Genomic DNA, 22,514 nt, shown 5'->3' on the forward strand with positions numbered 1-22,514 from the left:
AGCTGCTGCAGAAATGTACTATACTTTTAAGAGAGGGTTGATAGAGAAGCCAGTGTGGTCCCAGAAAAGATTACTTTTATTACATTAATGTTGAGTAGGTAATTGTACAGTCCAGAATAATTTCGTTCATCCAGACAACCCACAGCAGATTTCAGATCCCATCTCTATTTTCCTAGTGAGATATGAATGTGGAAATCTGGATCCCCACATGGCAGCTTCTCATTTCTCAGCCTCTACCGTGCTCACGTAACTTCATGACTTCTACTTGTGTTTACAACCTGGACACCAGCCACCGCGTCAGCACTTCCAGAATGATCTCAAGACACACTCTCTTTACCTTCTTCCTACCTACAAAAGACTGAGTTTTTGTTTTTTACTTTCCCCTGGATCACTGAAATATAACTTACTGTCATGGTTCCTTTGTAAATATCCCTGAATGTCCATATTACTCCTGCTGTTAATACTGTACAACACCGAGGTCACACGATAAGTGAAGGTCCAATAGTCTTGCCTTACAAAGGTCTCATCAGAAATACACAAAGAAGTCCAAGTCTTGCAAAGCAACTAACAGGTCTTCTTTATCAGACTTCAGCAAAGAGTGAAGCAGCAAGGGTTGTTCTTATTCCAGAATACGAGGATTTCTTCACCTAGGAAGTCATGTATGTAAGACCGAGACCAAACTAGCATATAAAGACTAGCACAGAAATGTTACAGTAGCCCTGGAAAAAACTGGGAGCCATTTGAGTTACCAAGACAAAACACAGTTCTTTTCAGGTCAGTAACGACACAACCATCAGTCTTCTTACTATTTTGCATACATCCAAATATTAAATGCCGGTGCAGTAATTCAGTAATTAATTAGGAATTAAATCGCAGCATCCATTAAGAAGGCACAGATTTCATGTCAGGATTTTACATAATCTGTTCGATGTTAGAGAGTGGAACGAATATTTTTTATTAATTGCATCTATTTGGTGCAATAGTTGTATCTGACTTAAAGACGTTGAATATCAAGATGGCTTCAAAAGGTTCTCCAAGAATGATTGCAGAAAAGTTACTTTGAAGTTAGGGACTGTCCATTTAAGCCAAAGACTATTACTTTTTAGATATGTTAAATTAAAAAATACAGTTGGCTATCCCCTCTTCTATTTTACTAGTCATAACAACAGGGTGGAAAATTACTGGACTTATATGACCCCAAATAAACAGAGGTGCGTTGCCTCCACAGGACTATCAGGAAGCAAGAAAGTCAGAAAGGTCAACGATTGGAACCAGATCAAAAAAATTGAATCACTATTCCTACCTGCAGCATCCCCTCCATTTGATCTACTCTTCTCTCTGTCTTGCCCAAATCATAAATCAAACATATCTCCTTCTCTTTGCGAGGCCTAAACCTGTATGTCAGTGGGATAAGCTGTCTAGCAAATTGAGATGGGCCTGATGCTAATTGGACAGTACTGTGTCCATCAATTTCAAAAGCAGAGGTGGCTTCCTCTAGTAGGCACCATCAAAGCAATGACGCTACAGCCAATTAGGGCATAAAACGCAATGCTAACACAGCCTCGTGGGTTAATGCAACCCCCCCACCCCCCGCCCCCCCCGACAGATGCACACCGTGGGAGTCACCTAACGTTTTATTGTCTCCTTTACTTTAAAAAGGATGCAGGCACTGCCAAAACAGGTCCTAAAAGGCTGCAGTCAGTGATGTGCTCACAATGAGGGCATCCAAAGTACAGTCAATTGTATCTGCTAATGCCTAGGACAGGAACAGATAATAAAATAGTGTTAGTTGCATTTATGGTCTGTATCCTATACGTGAGGAAGAGGATGTCTCAGTAGATTTCTACTAAATACACTATGCCATAAAACCTCTTGCCAAATCTACGAAACGCAATTAATAATTAATCAAGTTCTCTAAGAGCTACCTTTGAAACCTGCTAGGAGGAAGCTGAGTAAAAATAGGCATAGAATGATAGATAATAAATGAGGAACTCTCCGTACTGACGTTCAGTCCGTCAATGATGGGGAAAGGGAAGTGTATTCTGTCCATACAATGTGTTACTAGCACTATACATTCAGTTAAAAGTCTAAATGCATGCTATAAGTCAGGATGATTTCTTACTCTGACAACAAAACAGCATAATGATTAGAAAGATGGCTTGATATATTACCTTTCTTTAGCAATTACAGAACCTTGAGCAGAATATGAGTTAGGCTTTGCAGCAGAATTTGAAATTAAATGTGAAGGCGGGGTGTTAGTTTTTGTGTGCACACTTACGGTTCCGAGATCAATGATGAAGCAGTCGCCTTTGTTGAAGCTGGACCACCCCATGGGGACCTCTGTGGCCCTGACGACCCTCCTGCCTTTAATATGAAGAAGCCTTCTGGCACTCAGGTCATTTGTTACTACATGGGTAAACCCCGATGCAACACCACCTGCCTGAAAAGGGGGTAAAATAAATATTTAGTTACAAGAAAAACAATTCTTGGGCATCTTCATGGAAGATAAATCTTTAACACATTAAGCTATTTTATATATTTGACTGGTGAAAATTCTGGTGAAATCAGCAATTTGTCTGTTCTGTGCAAGGTCATTAAAGCAGAAAAGATAACGTCATCTGTCTTTTGTTATGGGTCAACGGCAGCTTCACTATGGTGAATACGTTTCTATGAAATGAGAAGATTCACCCATTTTCCCTGCACCTCACTGCATTTCATCCAGGATAGTGTAACAAATGGTAAATAATCATCAACCAGAGTTTATACCTAAAGATGGGGAGGTCCGAGATGATTGGGGCTCTCTTCCAGTTTTCGTCAATAAGGAAAAAACACACACGTTCAACTATTATTTAATAGCGATTCATAAAAAAGTAACACTTATAATACATTTGAAGATTTATGTCTATGTTTTGAGAACATTTTTGACTTTCTAGAAGTTCGTATAGAATCCTTGGAGCGATTGCACCTGTAACATGAACGCAGCTGGAAATATAACAAGTGTACATTTCCACACGCCTAAAGGTAAAGCATTATTCCATTTGCACTAAATATTTAACGTGTTTATCCACAAAGAAAACAAGATCCTCATGCAGAAATGTCTCCTCTGACATCTTTATAAACGCTGGACATAATACATTCCCTTGTCCACCCTAAAACAGATTTACTACAATAGTTACCACTGAAAGGAAAAACACTGTGTGGTGCAGCACACAATTTCTGTGACCCTTTTAGAGTGAGATAAATGTGGGAGTGTATATTGTACTGAAGGCGGGTTCGTGATCAGATTTAATTTTGATGTACAATAAAGAACGACCATGTCTAGCTTGTTTATGGGAGTTGTGAGGGTCACTGTGTCTATTCAGACCAGATCGTAGTAGCCCCGTAATGATAAATACATATCCTGACTATCTCTTTCTGCCCTCTTGACTGGCTATGCACATGTGTGCACACACCCATACTGTCAACATTGCTCTGATGTTACAAACAAGTTTGCAATGGATTTTGTGCTCTCAGTGCAATTTGTATGGTATGGCCAAAGCATACTAAATCATTACAAAATTGAAATACAAATAATGTCACTAATAATTCAAGTTGGAAAGCTCTTTTAACAGTCATCTTTACACGTACCTGATATTTATTGTCACATTATGCAAAATACAAACACTACTGTGAAATAGTAAGGGAAATGGGTAATGGAAAAAAGTCTAAACTTGTAATTTTGTAGCGTTTCATGGGGTTGCAATTGAATGTCCAACAGTTTAGTTCTAAATTCCCACACTTGTATCACGTGGATTTTTTAATCATGTGCAGCTGACAAAGAACATAAGCACAGTTGCATAGTGCATTACATACCACATTACAAATCACACACTAGTTTTTCCTATTGTCCCCTACCCACACACTAGTTTTTCCTTTTGTCCCCTACCTTTGACCCTTTATCACGGTTTTCCAACCCACAGTCATAGAACTCTATGGGCCATATTTATGGCATGGTTTGAATCAGTTTTGCAAAACGAAACGTGGTGCAAGAACAACGCAAACCTGAAGTGAGATTTATCAAGCCACACAAGGCCACCTTGCGCGTGGACATGCATGGCTTCATAAATCTCGAGTAATCTAATGCAGAGCAAATCACTGCATTACAGTACTCTGCACCAAGGTAGCATTTCTATGGGTGTTGCGTGGGTGCTCCCACGGAACATTCTGGGATTTTGACACATTCCCAGATTTACAAGAATTTGTAAACCTGGAAAAGTGCCAAAACGATACGTCTTCCCAGGCATCGGGTAATGAGGAGAAATATCTTAATTTCTCCTCTCAGGATTATTTTTGTGCAGGAAGATCTCCCTACCTGCACAAAAACAATCCTGCATGCAACCCAGGCACCATTTCACCATGATGCAAGGGTGGTAGGCTGGCAAAATAGTACCAGTGCAGGGGGAAAGGACGGCAATGCACCATATTGGATGAATACAACACATTCCTGCCCTAATGCAGAGCAGCAAGGTGACTTGCTCGGCTGCCATGGGCCACAAAACCCACAAACATGGGCCTATGTATTTTGTGTCTCAACCTCAACTCAAGCATAAAATGTTTTTAATATAAAGATGTGATGAACAAGTATGCCGTCTAGAAGAAACCAAACCAATGGCATTAAACCATTGTGAAATCATTCTGTTCCACAAGGGCTGAATGACAGAACCATCCTGTCATTGAAAAAAGCTATTGTGATATCAAATTGGCATATCAAGGACATCTGAGAATATACCTATGTTTGGCTTTTTTGAAATACTACAAAATAGATTTAATGATCATCATTGTAAAACAATATCAACTTGAATCATGCTTCCCCTGGCAAAGCTGTCAATTGTGCTGGGTGGCGCAAATTGTGACCCTCCCAATTAATAATCATTAGACAGGTTGTTTTGAGTCCCTTTGCGAATGAAAAATGTTTAATGAGACCTTATAGAACATAGGTCAGATTGTAACATGTGTTTCCATTCACAAACCAGTTGGTGTACAGATTACACATCCATGGTTTGCAAATCTGAAGACCACATCTGGCCCTAAATTATATAGATTTTCATTGCCCTGCTCAGCAATAGCTGTTCTTCCCTTCCAACTATTCCTAAAAACACTAGCAAAATTACCAGCATCAAATCCATGCTGCAGAGTAGGTGAGCAGGTTTTGTAAAGTGTATCAGTACTAAAGTAAAGATCTCTGTACATTAGCGTTTATAACGTCAGTCAGAGAAATTATTTCACTTAGACGTCTCAGGATGGCCTCATTATTGATTCAAAGAAAAGTGTGTGACCGAATCAAGGAACAGTGTCCAAAGACAATCTTGAAGCCAAACACAAGTGCCATAAGCCATATTCTCTTAAGTGTGGCATTCTCTACCCACTTTTTGAAAATTGCTCAAAACCTGACTTTTACTTGTTGATCTTTTTAACTCACCTACAAGATATCTGTCTGAAGGTGGAATCCTCTTGTGCTCATCACAAACACAGTGGACTTAGAGCCCGCCCATTGCATAACAAATATTGGCCTTTTATTCAATTTTATTTCCTTCCTTTTTACTGAATGGCTTGTGTTCTTCTTCTTCTTGTTTTACCTCATCTACAGCATAGATTCTTTATCAGCCTTTGATTGGCTGACTTGTATCCTTTCAAGACTCACATTTTGGGTAGATGCACGTGTTGCACCCCCCTCCGTCAAATAACCATCCCCCTCACGTTGTATTTTTTCCCAGGATGCGACTATAGAGCAGACTTCAATTGTTGTTTTTGTTTTATCTCCTGCATTGCAAATATGGCACAACATTTTAGGTCTTGGCACAGAAAAACATTTACGGCGTTGGATAGGTGCTGGGTCCTGCACTTTCTCAAATGGTGGGTGATGCAGAATGAGTAATTAGCATGACTGAAAAGGAAATGTCATTTTCGTTCAACCCTATAAATTTGCTCCCTGCTACTGCAGAGGACCAAATGGCAGGAGCATGTTACAGTTCTGAGTCCTGGTGAAAGTAAATTAGGTATGGGCAAATATTTTCCTTTCAACTTCCTTATTCCTTTTGAACGTGGGACAGAGATTCTTGAGAGGAAACTGTTTGAAAAATAAATCGTTATTTAGAAAATCTGAAGATATTGAATTTGTTTTACAGTTTTGAGATACCTTAAAATATATGTTTGCTCTTTTTCCAGTATTCTGAAATATGTTTTCTTATATATTTTAACACAATGCTTTACAAACAAGCATTGGCAACGTCAATAGCTTTGCACTCTCGTCACAAAGGTGAGCTCTAAGAGTTTTGCCAATACTTGTTTTGGTGTTTTATGCAGACCTGAGTCTTTCGCAACTAAAGAGCTCATTAGTTACACAGGAGAGGAACCTTATAGTCTAAACTCTTTTTGTTTTCTTTTGAAATGCATTTTAGTGTCGTGTTTTAAGCAGCTCCAATAAATCCGTCTGGCAAATAAATATAATATATATTGAGTCCACCATTTTTTTAGGGTTGCTAGATGAAGAGCAGAAATTAAACTTGGGATTTCTTTTTCTTTATTTGACTATGGTACTTTTTAGTCCTGCTTCAAACAATGTATACATTCTGAACTGACAGCTGCGAAAATACATTTTATTTGCTAGTAAATGTCAAGATAGATCTAAGATTACCTAAAAGTGATGCCTGCATTTTAACAGCCAGCCTGTGCTTGCAGATAGCACTCAAAGTCAGTATTGAGCACGTTTAGCATTAAAAATGATGTCCTATAGCAACTCCTGCGTCATGGCTTTGTTACACAAAATGCCCAGGATCACACAATTATGCCACACCGCGCAATAGAGATGTCATTCAAGAGCAAACAAATAGCAATAGCGCGAGAACAAGGAGAACAAACAGAGCATGAACAGTTGTAATTCGCGTCACACATAATTGAACGCTTTATTTTTTAGCATGAAATACCTTCTCATGTTCAATATAGACCTGAGGACGATTTTCAAGCTACGAAGTTGCACAAAAAGTCGGACTTGTATTTTGCATAAATTGGCAGATTTTAGGGGGGCATTTCGTGCAAAATCTGCAAAGCAAATTAAGTGAAATTCGACGAAGCTCAATTCAAATCAGCCAATATTGGGAAAGGCAAAGCAAGTGAGATTCCCTCTTGGGGCTCAACTTGGATTTTTTGCGGCCCTTTGCACAACAAGTCAGCATGTCCTATCAGTTCAGTTCTTCAAAGCCAATTGGCTCACTGTGCTTCACAGTGAGCCAATAGGCTTGTAGAACTGATAGGTCCGAAGCGGGATGCAAGCAGATCCAAGATGGCAGAGCTAGACAAGAGTGTTCAGGAAGCAATTGAGGACGGGTAGGTCTATGAGACTGAAGGTCAGACTGGTAGTCTAGGAACAAGATAAAAGTTTTGAGATTTTTGTAAATGAAGGTTGGGGTACTAGCGGAAGAAAGAAGAAGCATCACAGGAGGGTGCAGAAAGGCGTTAGAGAAGTGATTGGTAGAACCAGTGGGTTCAAGGAGGAAGGGAACTGGTAGCATCAGGTGGGTGGTAAGCTTAATGAAGAAGGTTTAATGGCGAAGGCTAATGCAGTATTGGACCTTTCACCTTCAAGTGGCCTTTTAAATACTACATGTTTACAGAATGTGGCCGAATTAAATGTATTAAAAAGAGCAGTAACAGTATGCAACTCTTTGCATGGCGGGCTGCACTACCATTTACTAACTACGAGATTAAAATGCGCATTTATTACTTCTTGACATTTATAAAGAATACATTGGATTTTGACAAGCCTATTTCAAATGTCACTGACATAATTTGTTAGGTAAAACGGAAGTGGGTATTGTAGGTGGTTTCTGCTGTGTAGCTCGTGGGCATTACCAAGAGTTTCAACATCAGCGGACAGGGAAGTGATATGGTAAGACCTTTGCAAAATCCTTTGTGAAAGATGTCCACATTCATTTCGAAAGTGAACTACAGGCCAGTGTAAAGGATGTGAAAGTTGCAAGAACTCATCATTACCCCCCTTGCACGAATACTGAAGAGCTCAAGTGACTCTGTAGGACTGTGCATGTTAAGAAACCTGGATTTAAAGTCTGGCAATTGCCCATCTGCTACTACTGCTTTCATTAGACTATCAAATAGAACAACATAAGTATTCAGTCAGTAAGACACTTTACATTTGCATTCCTTATATTGGTGGGAATTTTCTCTTTGATAAGACAGAGGATGGAGAAAGGCCAAATTATTAAGCATAAAGTGAGTTCAGCATAGGAGTCTGTATAATGATATGTAACCTACTGTTGAGACAAAGGTGTAGCCAGCAATAATGCAGCAGCCACAGCAGGTGCAGTTGCACCTGGGCCCAGGAATCTGAGGGGGAGGCACTGCATCCTTATTATGGTTGCCGTTTACTAGGTAACCTGAGGACAGGCGGCCTTGGCACCAGATTGCATTAGTGCCCAGGGCACCTTTACTATGCCGCTCGTGACTTAGGTTCAGCAAGTTAGTTAATATTTATTAGTACCCTTTCTGGCAACATTCCAGTTGGCCAGTTACATGTGGGTGCCCCTCGGTCCAGTTACTGTATATGGTTTTCTGCATATTAGATTATTTCCCAGGGGGAAAAAATACAGAGAACATTCTGCCAAATAACTAAACGCATTAATTGAAACCAATACACACAATTAGATTCCAATGAAAACTGTGGGGTGAGCACCTCTTTAAAGAACAGTAAGCGACAATGGAGCAACAATATACTTCTGCTCTCTGAACACAGCCTCCTCTCCTATCACACATGGCTGAATGGTTGCCTTTAACTGTGTACAGCGCTCCACTGCCTTTTAGTTTGGGTCATGCAATGCAAATACTACAAATATGCATACTCTCACCCAAAAGTAACTTTAACTTGCACACCCGCCATGCAGTGATGTCATAAATGATGTCATTTCAGATATAGCATTGATTCCATCAATGCTGTCATAGCACGTTATGAGTGGTGCAATACGTGAGCTAAATAGCACTGCATGGAAAGTACTCAAGTTATAGGCACTTTTACAGCACGAGTTATAGTTGCTTGAGATAACTACATGTAATAACTACTGTAATTCCAAATCTAAGTGAGTGCGATCCATGAGAAGATATCTGACTAGGTTTAGGTGGAGATCTCCACATGCATAGATCACAGCATGGAACCATGTTAGTAAATAAGGCCTCCATTTTGATTAACTATTTCATTTTTTGAATTATGAAACACAGGATATAGTGTGCTTTTTGTAGCTAAAGTAAGATAATGTAGAAATTACTTCTCTTGGAATGGGCAACATCTCCATTAAGATCTGCTAATGAGTTCTATATTTGCAAGGGCCAAGGTCTTTATCAGATTGTATACAATACAAAGGAGATGTGTAGAAGTAGTTGATTCGACTGTGGCCAACCCCCTTTTTTTATACTGAAGAGCTCTATTACCATGTAGCTGATTCACCTGGGGTCATACACAGAGACTCTAAGCATTCTGCTCTGTGTGGCATTCTGCTGTGCTGACAACAGAGTGTGCAAGAACACTTTTAAAGGGAAATGAGCAGAACTGTTAGGTGGTAGAAGTCCAATCGGTCGAGAGATCTCCCATGTTTATTGAAAATTCCACTGCGATGTACTGTGCTCTCAAAATGATCACGTGTTAACAGATGAGGGATTGACAGTCAATAGTAGATGCTGCTTTTGAAATGTGGAATATTATAAACATTGTAGATGGTGACATTGTTTTGGTAAGCATTCCTCACTGTGTGACAAAAAAGAGTGAGAACGATTCTGTTGTACCCTTGTTGCTTGAATGGGAACTAGCTCTCTTTAATATCTTTATATTGTGTATACCCACACTGGTTGATGGTGCTTATTTGTACTGATAGTGGTTGACATTCATGGTTATTATTAGCTAAGTATGTAAAGCTATATGTCTTTTTTCCTTTATTCTTAGAGGATATTGGTAATTTTGTAAGATATTCTGCAACACAGAAAGAGGGATTCCTGTCAGTGTAACACAGAAAGAGGGTTCCTACCTCTGCTTGACTTTTTGGATCCAGGACTTACTCACAGGTACTGAGAAAGAAATAGTTCTCTAACCCATATAATGACACCAATTGGACCTTGGCCTTGATGCCAAAAAGCCAAGAGTGCTCTGGAACCAGGAATGTGGCTGCCTAGAGAGAAGGTTCTCCATTTAGGCTGGGTTAATCTGGAACCAGCCATGAAGCATTACTCAGCAAGTCAGTTTTGTTGAAACTTATTCACCCATTTTGAATTTTCAAGCTGGTGATATTTCAGGCATTGAACAGGAAGGCAATTTCAAAGAAACCAGGTTAATGCACTTTGAGGAGATATTATGTATCTTATTGCTATAACTGGGTCACCAACCATTAGACCTGGACATATCTGAGCTAGACAGCAATATCTCAAACTTCACATTATGGGTGGACCCATTAAGGTAGACACTGAAAAGACTACATCCCTAATCAGAGGATGTGACATCAAACTACATCCATTATTGGCTCTTTTACCCAGTTGGAACTTCTACATGTCTGTGCATCAGATTCCCTAGGACTTCATAGCACCCATGCCCAGACCTGGTACCGGTTCTATGGACACAATTTCTTAGCTCAGCCCACAGGAATTAGCTTAAAGAGAACATTATTTTCAGTCAGAAAGTACAACTTTCCATTCAACAAACTCTCAGACAAGCTGACAAAAAAACCCCAAGAGTGAGCCTAACTTAGTTGCATTGTCGCATAACACTTCTGTATCAGACTTTATCATTATCCCCTTTGACACCTTTTCTTTCCTATGATAATCTTAATTTTTCATCATCATGGCTATTTTAATTTTTGTTCTATTTATTCTTTTCACTGTGTATTCTATTTTAAACTTCTCTTGGCACAGAACTTCCTGTATTTATTTAAACGTACTGTTGTTTTCCTGCTTTGTCACACACACTAGCCCAATGAGCATTCAAGGAGAACTGACTTGCTTTTCAGGCTTTGCAACTAAAGAAGAGATAAGGATGCTCTTATTGAAATCCATCACTCTTTATACATCAGTGAGAGAAATGATTTGAAATTCTCCAACCGCGCAGGAGTAATTGTTTATTTGTAGAGGAAACAGGGTCAGATCACCAGCTCTCCATCTCAGACAACAACTGCCAGATCAGAGAAATTCCAGTTCAACATTCTAATTGAAACTATATGTGAACATTACATCACAATAAGAAAGGGTTCGTGTGCAACAAGACAACGGAGTACATGAGGTCTGAAGAACATATGGATACCTAATATGTTTTCCCAAATTCAGTAGATAACAAAGTAATCATGTCTTAGCTCATCCGAGAGGCGGGGACAGAATTGGGGCTCTTAGAAAATGTGAGGCCAAAGGAATTATCAAATTACGGAGACAAGGGACTCAATATTGACAGATAATTACATACATTTCTAGATTAGTGGCCTTTTGATGGTTATTATGTTTATGATATTATATTTGATATGTAGACTGTTTGTCTTTTTGGTGACAATGATTGACTATTGTGCAGTATAATGCATATCTATCAATTTATTTGTGGCATTTATTACTATGCTTTTCTTCATGGTCCAGTCTTCATGGATTACAATTCTAAAATCTTTCACTAAATGTTATTTTTGATGTTGTTTTATGTTTAAAATAAGGTGCAATGTTTATTATGACATACTACACTTGGATTCGTTTTCACAACCATAAATTCTCTGTACATATGCTCTTTGTATATATGCATTTTTGGTACCTTTACTACTGTCTCTGTTGGGGCCTGATCTCTGTGGTCAGTCATGCTTTATCTTACTATATACACACTTGGTTATTCTGCATGATCTATAGGGGACCATTGTTTGCACATATATTTATTTATTTCTGTACTTGTTTTCGGGTTTTACGTTTAATATTTGGGGCACTGACATGCCCTCTGCGGATCATATTTAGGAACGATTGAGGTCTTGTATAATACTATATATCTTTATTTGTTTCTGTTTATTTGTTCTGTTAATTTAAATTTAGGGTCCATGTACATAATTTTACGTTATGTTGTTATTAATCTCAGACATTGTCAAACTTTTTTTCTTCCATAGATTATCCTGGCCCTACTTTGTTGAATGTGTGTGTCTTGAATCGTGTTTCTTTAGGTGTCTAGTACGGTGGCGCATTTCGTTAACTTTGTCATTGAGTGGGCCTACAGGGATCGATACATAGGCCATTGGAAATCTCAATTTGCCGTCTATGTATTTCGGGCTCGACTGCTCCTTGTTCGCGCTTAACAGTAAGAATATGTGTATCGGCAGTCATGATATTGTGGTGACATTTTCGGCAACGTGGTTACGCCGTTTGATTTTCATGAATATCTACGTTTCATGAACATATTAGGTAATGTACAATATATAAGGTCATTAATTTACAAGGTACATTCCTCCACTTATGCATGTTTAGCGTTCATTATATTTACCATGTTTCTTATGCATAAGTATACATAAATTTAGCCGTGGTGAGACTTTGTTACATCTAATGGTATCGTAGGGTTGCTACTCTGACAATTATGTGGCCTTTTTTCAACTTATTTTGTGTCTTACATGGAGCATTGGACGTTTCAACATAGCTGCTATAGTTCTTCTAGGTTCTGTAGTCCTTCTTCGCACCTGGCGGTACGAACACTCTTATTTATTGCTGGTAATTTCAAAATTGCAGTGACACTTCCAGAACATGGCCACGCTGACATGATGCTTACAGCATAAGGTAAATTTCTTTATATATGTTTGTTTGCAGTGCCCATTATGATTGTTTTTGATTTGGATTTAGGTACTTATGTTTTTTGTTTTTATGTTTGTGGGAGCTGGTTAGTTTGTAGGTCCGTGTCTTCCATATTCTTCGTCACTCTGGTTAAACACATTCTTGAACATCCAATAGTATAAGTGCTGCGGTACTTAGTGTACATTTAGTGTAACTATATAGTTTGTCGGTCCTTATCCCCTATACTTCCCATTACTCTTTAGTTTGTATACATTTTTAATATATTAAATACTGTTAGAAATGGGGTCTTTGGTGGGCATTCAGGTTACCTCCTGTCCAAACAAGGACCCTCACTCTAGTCCGGGTAAAGGAGAATCACCCTCATCTAACCCCCACTGACCCCCTTGGTAGCTTGGCACGAGCAGGCAGGTTTAACTTCAGAGTGCTAGGTGTAAAGTATTTGTACCAACACACACAGTAACTTAACGAAAACACTACAAAATGACACCACACAGGTTTAGAAAAATAGAAAATATATATCTAAACAAAACAAGACCAAAACAACAAAAATCCACAATACAAAAGTCAAGTTATCAATTAAAAAGCAAAAAGAGTCTTCATGTACTGTTGCGTGAAAATGTACTTTGGGTGCGTCCAAAATACCTCTGCACGGGGGAGTGTGTGTTAAAAAGGGATTGCGATGCGTCGATTTCACTCATGAGCGAGACCTTGCGTTGTTTCTCCTTTAGTTGGGTCGGCGTGTGTCATTTCTTCTCTCCGCAGGAGAGCGATGCGTCGATCTGGTCAGCACTCTCGAGTCCAGGCAGTCCTTGCATCATTTTTACACGCCCAGCGGTGTTTGCATCAGAAATGCAGCCGCACAATGGTCCAAAAACCACGCATTGCGGGTTGCAATCTCACCGGTCTCCATCAGCAATGCTGCGCATCGTTTCTCCAGCCGAGGGCATCAATCTTCCGTTTGCAGGTGAGTGTCGATTTTCAGCTGCGAAGACAGCAGCGCGTCAATTTTACAGCCACAGATTGGAGTTGCGTCGATCTTTTCCCCGCACAGCGGTCTGTACGTGGATTTCTCACTCTTGGGCTGCCAGCTTCTCTTCTCAGGGTCCCAGGAACTGGATGGGCACCACTTGGCAGAGTAGGAGTCTCTCCAGAGGCTCCAGGTGTTGGCAGAGAGAAGTCTTTGCTGTCCCTGACACTTCAAACAACAGGAGGCAAGCTCTAAATCAAGCCCTTGGAGATCTTCACAAGAAGGAAGGCAACACAAAGTCCTCTAGTACAGGCAGAAGCAGCAACTGCAGGATAGCTCCACAAAGCACAATCACTGGCAGGGCAGCTCTTCTTCCTCAGCTCTTCAGCTCTTCTCCAGGCAGAGGCTCCTCTTGGTTTCCAGAAGTGTTCTAAAGTTTGTGGTTTTGGGTGACCTTCTTATACCCATTTTGCCCTTTGAAGTAGGCTTACTTCAAAGGAAAGTTTCTCTTGTTTGTGAAATCCTGCCTTGCCCAGGCCGGGCCCTAGACACACACCAGGGGGTTGGAGACTACATTGTGTGAGGGCAGGCCCAGCCCTTTCAGGTGTAGGTGACCACTCCTCCCTTCCCTCCTAGCACAGATGGCTCATCAGGAAATGCAGACTACAGCCCAGCTCCCTTTGTGTCACTGTCTAGAGCAGGGTTCTGCAAAGTCGGTCCGGAGAGCCGGGTCCATGGCAGATTTTTAGCATATCCACATTTAGAAAAATGTAGATTTCTGAAACATCTTTTTTCTAAATGTGGATATGCTAAAAACCTGGCATAGACCCGGTTCTCCAGGACCAACTTTGCAGTATCCTGGACTAGAGAGAGGTGCAAACAGTCCAACTGTCAAACTGACCCAGCCAGGGATTCCACAAATAGGCAGAGTCACAGAAATGGTTTAAGCAAGAAAATGCCCACTTTCTAAAAGTGGCATTTTCAAACACACAATCTTAAACCCAACTTTACTGAAAGATGTATTTTAAAATTGTGAGCTCAGAAATCCCAAACTCCACATGTCTATCCGCTCCCAAAGGGAATCTACACTTTAATCATATTTAAAGGAAGCCCCCATGTTAACCTATGGTCCCCAGTGTCCACATCATGTGTGCACAAGTGTGTGACCCCTGGGATCAAGGAAAACAGTGAGGAGAACTGTCTCAACACCTGGCGAAAGTCCCTCTGCTGCTCTGCAGGCAGGGAGGAGGAGAGGTTCACTCCCTCCATAGACCCATCCTTTTCTCCTGCAGACAGGAGGTCAGGAAGAGGCTCCCTCTCCTCCTCTACCCCGTCATCTGTCGCTAGGAGCATGGACAACTGTGTCCGCTCAAAGTGTGGCTTGAGCTGGTTAACATGCAGGACCCTCAAAGGGTTCCTAGGAGTCTGCAAGTTCACCAGGTAGGTGACTTTGCTCTTGCGCTCCACCACCTCAAATGTTCTGGACCACCCTAGGCTCCACTGGTGCCATCAGCCACAGCTTTTGTCCAGGCTGAAACTCGACCAGAGTGGCATTCTGGTCAAACCAGTGTTTTATGTCCTCCTGGCTTGCTTCCAGGTTCATCTGTGCGAGACTCCTGAAGTGGGCAGTGTGGTTTCTCAGAGCCAGCATGTAACTAAATACATCCTGGGGGGGTTTACTAGGAGCTTTTTCCAAAGCTTCCTTAACCAGACTTAGGGGGCCCCTCACGGGGTGGCCATAAATCAGCTCAAAAGGACTAAAGCCAAGTCCCTTTTGAGGCACATTCCTGTAAGCGAACTAAAGGCATGGCAAGAGGATATCCCACTTCCGCTTGAAGGGCTCTGACAGGTCCATAATCATGCCTTTCAAGGTGCGGTTTAATCTCTCAAACAGACCATTACTTTGGGGGTGGTAAGGTGTGGTGAACTTATACGTTACCCCACACACCTTTCTCAGAGACTAAATATAAGTTGATATGAATTGGTACCCCCTATCAGATACCAGTTCCTTGGGGAACTCCATGCGGGTAAAAACTCCCATCAAGGCACAGGCCACCACAGGGGCAGTGATTAATTGTAAAGGAATGGATTCTGGGTACCGGGTAGTATCTTCCACCATGACCAGGATAAACCGGTTGCCCATGGCTGTCTTGGGATCCAGAGGCCCAACAATGTCAAAGCCAACCCTTTCAAAGGGGGTACTGACAACAGGAAAAGGTTGGAGGATAGACTTACATTTCCCCCCACTCTTACCACTTGCCTCATAAGTTTGGAAAGACCTGCAGTGAGCATCAGAGTGCCTTCACATTTGGGGCCAATAGAAGCGGGTGACAAGCTGCTCAAAGGTCTTGCCCTGCCCCAAATGACCAGCTAAACGCACATCATGAGCCAGGCCCAGTAGGAAGGCTCTGAAGCACTGGGGTACCACCAGCACATGGGCTGACCCAGTCTAAGGAACCTTAGGCTCGCTACATAGGAGGCCAGCCTCCCAGTAAATCAAGTGTGATCCAGGCTCTTTGCCAGACGCATGGTCTGCAGCCTGCTGCCACAAACCCTCCAGAGTAGGGAATGACTTCTGTGCCTCACAGAATGCTTCCCTGGTGGGCCCCACTTCCTGCTGCCACTTTGACAACTCAAGGACCTCACCCCGTTCAGCCACCTGTTGCCCTGTAGGTTCCAGGGCCTCCCCCTCAGACTCAGCCTCCTCCTGGACCGTGGGAACTTCTGGGGCTGGTTTCCTGCGGCCCTTGCCCTTTTTCCTTCTGGCAGACACCTGGGCCACTCTTTCAGGCTCCTGGGTCTCCTGATCACCCTGATGGGCTGCCATAGACCTGGTGGATACGCATACCCACTGTCAGGAATAAGGCCATGCGCGGTCCAGATCTCGCCCGAAACTCCGCTGCACGGCTCTGCGGCACCTTCTGCGCACCACTTGTCATCCCCTCTTGCTCCAAAGGTGGCCATCAGCGTTGTCTGCCCTGTGGCAAAACTCATACAGCTGCAGGTTCAGGACATTGGTGGACAAGATGCCAATCAGATGCTGGCACAGCCCTGGAAAACATAAACTGTACAAGTGCCCCCAAGCAATCAGATTGTAAAGCCCCTCATACATTGTTACCTTATTGCCCTTCACCCAACCATCCAGTGACCTGCAGAATGTCGTTTCTCAATTCACGGGTGTCGATCTTCCAGTCGCATTGCAGGTGTGCATTGATTTCCAGACACGAAGCCGCTGGCGCATCGATTTTTCAGGCGCAGATCAGAGTGGCGTCAATCTTTTTCCCTCACGGCGGTCTGTGTGTTGATTTCTCACACTTGGGCTGCCAGCTTCTCTTCACGGGTCCCAGGAACTGGATGGGCACCACTTGCCAGAGTAGGAGTCTCTCCAGAGGCTCCAGATGCTGGCAGAGAGAAGTCTTTGCTGTCCCTGAGACTTCAAACAACAGGAAGCAAACTCTAAATCAAGCCCTTGGAGATCTTCACAAGAAGGAAGGCAACACAAAGTCCAGTCTTTGTCTTCTAGCACAGGCAGAAGCAGCAACTTCAGGATAGCTCCACAAAGCACAGTCACCGGCAGGGCAGCTCTTCTTCCTCAGCTCTTCTCCAGGCAGAGGTTCCTCTTGGTTTCCAGAAGTGTTCTAAAGTCTGTGGTTTTGGGCCCTTCTTATAGGAAAGTCTCTCTTGTTTGTGAAATCCTGCCTTGCCCAGGCCAGGCCCCAGACACACTCCAGGGGGTTGGAGACTGCATTGCGTGAGGGCAGACACAGCCCTTTCAGGTGTCAGTGACCACTCCTCTCCTCCCTCCTAGCAAAGATGGCTCATCAGGAAATGGAGACTACACCCCAGCTCCCTCTGTGTCACTGTCTAGAGAGAGGTGCAAACAGCCCAACTGTCAAACTGACCCAGACAGGGAATCCACAAACAGACAGAGTCACAGAAATGGTTTAAGCAAGAAAATGCCCACTTTCTAAAAGTGGCATTTTCAAACACTAAGGCCCTCATTCTGACCTTGGCGGGCGGCGGAGGCCGCCCGCCAAAGTCCCGCCATCAGATTACCGTTCCGCGGTCGAAAGACCGCGGCGGTAATTCTGACTTTCCCGCTGGGCTGGCGGGTGGTCGCCTTCAGACCGCCCGCCAGCCCAGCGGGAAAGAGGCTTCCACGATGAAGCCGGCTCGGAATCGAGCCGGCGGAGTGGAAGCTGTGCGACGGGTGCAGTTGCACCCGTCGCGTATTTCACTGTCTGCGCAGCAGACAGTGAAATACATGTACGGGCCCTCTTACGGGGGCCCCTGCAATGCCCATGCCAGTGGCATGGGCACTGCAGGGGCCCCCAGGGGCCCCGCGACCCCCCCTACCGCCATCCGGATCCCGGCGGTCGGACCGCCGGGATCTGGATGGCGGTAGGGGGGGTCGGAATCCCCGCGGCGGTGCAGCAAGCTGCACCGCCGTGGAGGATTCAATGGGGCGGCGGTACACTGGCGGGAGCCCGCCAGTGGTGCCGGTCCGACCGCGGCTTTACCGCCGCGGTCGGAATCCCCATTGGAGCACCGCCGGCCTGTCGGTGGTGCTCCCGCGGTCCTCCGCCCTGGCGGTCAAAGACAGCCAGGGTCAGAATGACCGCCTAAATCTTAAAACCAACTTTACTAAAAGATGTATTTTGAAATTGTGTGTCTATCCACATGCAAAGGAAATCTACACTTTAATCATATTTAAAGTTAGCCCCCATGTTAACCTATGTGAGGGACAGGCCTTGCGACAGAGAAAAACAAATTTAGCAATATTTCACTGTCAGGACATTTAAAACACTTTACTATATGTCCTACCTTAACCATAGGTTAGGGAAGGCTTAGGCCTGGCAAGTGGGTACACTTACCAAGTCGAATTTACAGTTAAAAACTGCACACACAGACACTGCAGTGGCAGGTCTGTGACATGATTACAGAGCTACTAATGGGATGCCACAGCCAGTGCTGCAGACCCAATAGTAGCAAATCAATAGTAGCATTTGATTTACAGGCCGTGGGCACCTCTAGTGCACTTCACTAGGGATTTACTAGTAAATCAAATATGCCAATCATGGATGAACCAATTAAATACACATTTTGTAAAGGAGCACTTGCACTTTAGCACTGGTTAGCAGTGGTAAAGTTCACAGAGTAACAAAAACAGCAAAAACAGAGTCCAGCACACATCAACATCCTGGGAAACAGAGGTAAAATGTTAAGGGAGACCACGCCAAGGATGAAAAGTCTAACAAATACCATAAGTGCTGCTACGTTTAATGTACATTTGGCGTAACTATTTAGGTAAGATACATTTATGTGTATGTTGTGTTAGGTGTAAAGCTTAGAGATTTTTCCCCAGGTACATTTCTACTTAGTCGTATTGAATGTTGCACAGTGGTGTCGGTCCATATTTTGGAATATTTCATTAATTTTGGGCAATATATGCCTTGATTCTTTATTAATACAACATGAGTGCTACTCAGTGCATATATTATGTCTCTATGGAGACAGATTCCTATGTATATAGCGAAAAGTCATGGGTCTTGGATCAGGCTGCTAGGTTGATATTATTGTATACAGATATTGTGGGTGTATTGTTGTTCTGTCTTGAGTTTCTGGCTACTATGTTATCTACTATTTCTCATGTTATTATAGGACTAGGACATATTATGGTCCCAGTGTGACTGTTTTTATCACTGCTCTGAATTATTGGTGTGATTTGCATCTTTGGAACTTTACCCAGTGGATGTGTGATTATTCTTACTACTAAGACATATTCATAGGGACTTTGGATATTGAAAACAGGTATGAGGTTTTATTTGATTTCTTTCTACCTGGTATTTTAGAATTATTGGTTCTGATGTAGAACTTATACTATTTATGTTTTATTGCATTTATTTGACCTGTGTGATGCAATAGGCTGTCCAAAAGAATGTCATGTTTTATTAGATACTAGTCTCAACATACATTTGATATATAACCTGTACTTTTCAGCCTTGAAAAAATCACATGTTGTGACGAAACACATGTTGGCTGTTCGTGTACGATTTGACAAAACAAGGGTTGATTCATCTGGTTCAATAGTATTGACATTGAGCAACTTTGCAGGAAGACTTTGGCATCTGTCAATCAATAAAGTTGACAGAGACTGAGATTTATGTGACTTTTCCATTCTGGACATACCATACTAAGGGGCATATTTATAGTTGCTTTGCGCTGGATTAGCATTTTTTTTTTTACGCTAATCCAGCGCAAACTTAACTCCATATTTATACTTTTGCGCTAGACACGTGTAGCGCCAAAGTTATGGAGTTAATGTCATTTTCTGGACGTGGAAACCTACCTTGCGTCAATGAGATGCACGGTAGGCGTTCCCCTGCAGAAAATTATGATATGGCCTTAGCGCCATATTTATCTCCCATGCTAAGAACAAGCACGGGGGCCTTAAATAATGGCGCTAAACTTCCTTAGTGCCTTATTTAACGCCTGGGTCAGGGCAGGTGTTAGGGGGCCTGTGGGCCTTTTTCAACGGGCAGAGACCATGGCAAGAGCCCACAGGTGCCCTTCCCTGGCCCCAGGAGCAACACCACCAGAGAGACATTGAAGGATGGGGGACCTCATCCCAAGTAAGTGAGGTAAGTACAGGTAGTTTTTTTTGTTTTGTTTTAAATTACCAAGTGCTATGGGGGCCTAACTTGGACCCCCCTACATGGCACTGTACCCAATGGCCATTCTAAGGAGACATAAGTCTTCACTAAAACAGGAGTCATGTCCATAGGGTTTTAACTTCACAAAATGACGCAAGTATGGTCAGAGACATATTTATATCTGTGCCCGTACTAGCATCATTCTTTGACACTAAACCTCCTGTTCCCCTTATGCCTCCCCCACCCGACTAGCATCCTTTTTAAAGATGCTAGCCGGGCCTTACCACCAGCTAGCGCAATTCCTTAAATATGGAGCCCGTCCGGCATCCAGGAATGGCGCTAGCCGACGGTCAACATTTTGACAGCACAGGTTTGCGTCAAAAAGTATAAATATGCCCCTAAGTGTTTCTGAGTTCTGTGGTGGTGCTCTGTTGTATGATGAACAACACGTTGAAACAATTTATTGATATGTAAGTACAGTATGGGAATTGGATAACGGGATAATTGCTTCACTTGATAACATAATCCCTTAAGTACTTTGGTTTATTTGTCCTCTAGTTGAACTAATATGTGGTGCTTTGTGTGTGTACATCCGAATCCCATCCCAGTGAAGTGATGTGAAATGCAGAACTAATGTTTATTGATGAAGCAAAAAAGTTGCAACCTGCCAGCTCTCCACTCCAGGCAACAACTGCCAGAGCAGAGAATTTCATAGCAAAGATGCAACTAGAAGTATATTACATCACAATAAAGGGGGTAAGTAATCACTACACTATACTGCACGAGCCATGAAGAAGATATACATTCCCAACACGGATTACTTCTAAACTTTTTGATTTCCACGTACCTTATATTGTATGCCTCCTTTGAAGTAGCCAACAAATGTATTTGACTCATATCCTTGGATCTCTCTAAACTGCACTGGCTTCCCTCCAAGATAATCATCCAGTTGAACTGCAAAGATGGCGGCAGATGTGCTCTCATCTTGGGAGCATTCTTTTCCTGAAAATAGAAGCCATACCTAAATCAGTTTGCTTGCTGGTATATTGCTTATTTTTTCCATTGTGTTTTGCCAAAGATTGTCCATAGCGATTCTGGAACAGCTGGAAGACGTGTTTGAAATATGACAAAAAAAACAGTTCAGTGCAGCACTATAAGTTAAGATGCGTTCTATAGAAGGCATTTGTAGAAAGTCCCCATATCTTTACTACCATTTGAAACTAGGTTTAAACTCTGTGGAGTCTCACTGCAGAAATTGCATTATAACCCTGCGCTCACAAATGTTGAAACTGTGACTTTTAAATGTCACCTGTTCCAGTAGACGTTCTTCACTTCGACATGCCTTCAAAAATACAGCTCTAGAAAGGAGTACAACAACTGTGTAATAGTTCAAACTAAAGAAGGACCTACATACAAGATTGATTTCTAATCTAGGCAGTGCCCTTCATGCTAAATTGAGTTATTTCAAGTGATTATTTTAGAGCGCTGAAAGCAGAGCTGAGATGTATCAGTGAGTTTGCTCCTGTGATATGTATGGAGATAAAGGAGATTACACGGAGATCAGGGAGAGAAAAATAGCTAGGAGACTTGGGGGCATATATTTTTAAGAGACACTAGCACCACCGAAGCATCACTTTTCGTAACGGTCCGGAGGCGCAATGCCCTGCGTAGTATTTACAAGGTGGCGTTAAGCCACTTTTTGTGGCTTAATGTCACCTTGTAAATACGGCCGCTTCATACGCAGCACTTTGCATGGAAGGGGCGCGCAATGGGTGTTGCTGTGGGCGTGCCACATCAAAACCTATTGCATTTTGACGCTGTCTCAGATTTATGAGTTTTCGTAAACCTGAAGCAGCGCCAAAATCTAACACCACCCCAGGGGTGGCGCAAGGCGTAACAAGGAGGAATACTGTTATTCCTCCTTGTTTTTTGCTTTTTGTATGTGTGCTGCATTCTGCAGCACATATAGAAGGAGCAAAATGCCAGAAATGATTGCTTATGTGCGGGAAGGTGTCCCTTCCTGCACATAAACAATCATTTCAAAATTACGCTTCGGCACTTCTGCTTGT

General features: G+C 42.5%; 1 protein-coding gene across 1 annotated transcript in view; it reads right to left on the bottom strand.

Annotated features, from left to right (window-relative positions):
* The window catches only part of SCIN (scinderin), a 271,318-nt gene that overhangs the window by 218,415 nt on the left and 30,389 nt on the right, over positions 1 to 22,514 (bottom strand). The window contains exons 2-3 of the mRNA XM_069211821.1: positions 21,293 to 21,447; positions 2,279 to 2,440 (exon numbers count right to left, since the gene is read on the bottom strand). Coding sequence (XP_069067922.1) covers positions 2,279 to 2,440; positions 21,293 to 21,447 — 317 coding nt within the window. The remainder of the gene's footprint in view (positions 1 to 2,278; positions 2,441 to 21,292; positions 21,448 to 22,514) is intronic.

This window comes from Pleurodeles waltl, chromosome 10 (genome assembly GCF_031143425.1).
Source record: "Pleurodeles waltl isolate 20211129_DDA chromosome 10, aPleWal1.hap1.20221129, whole genome shotgun sequence".
In the NCBI taxonomy this organism is placed as follows: domain Eukaryota; kingdom Metazoa; phylum Chordata; class Amphibia; order Caudata; family Salamandridae; genus Pleurodeles; species Pleurodeles waltl.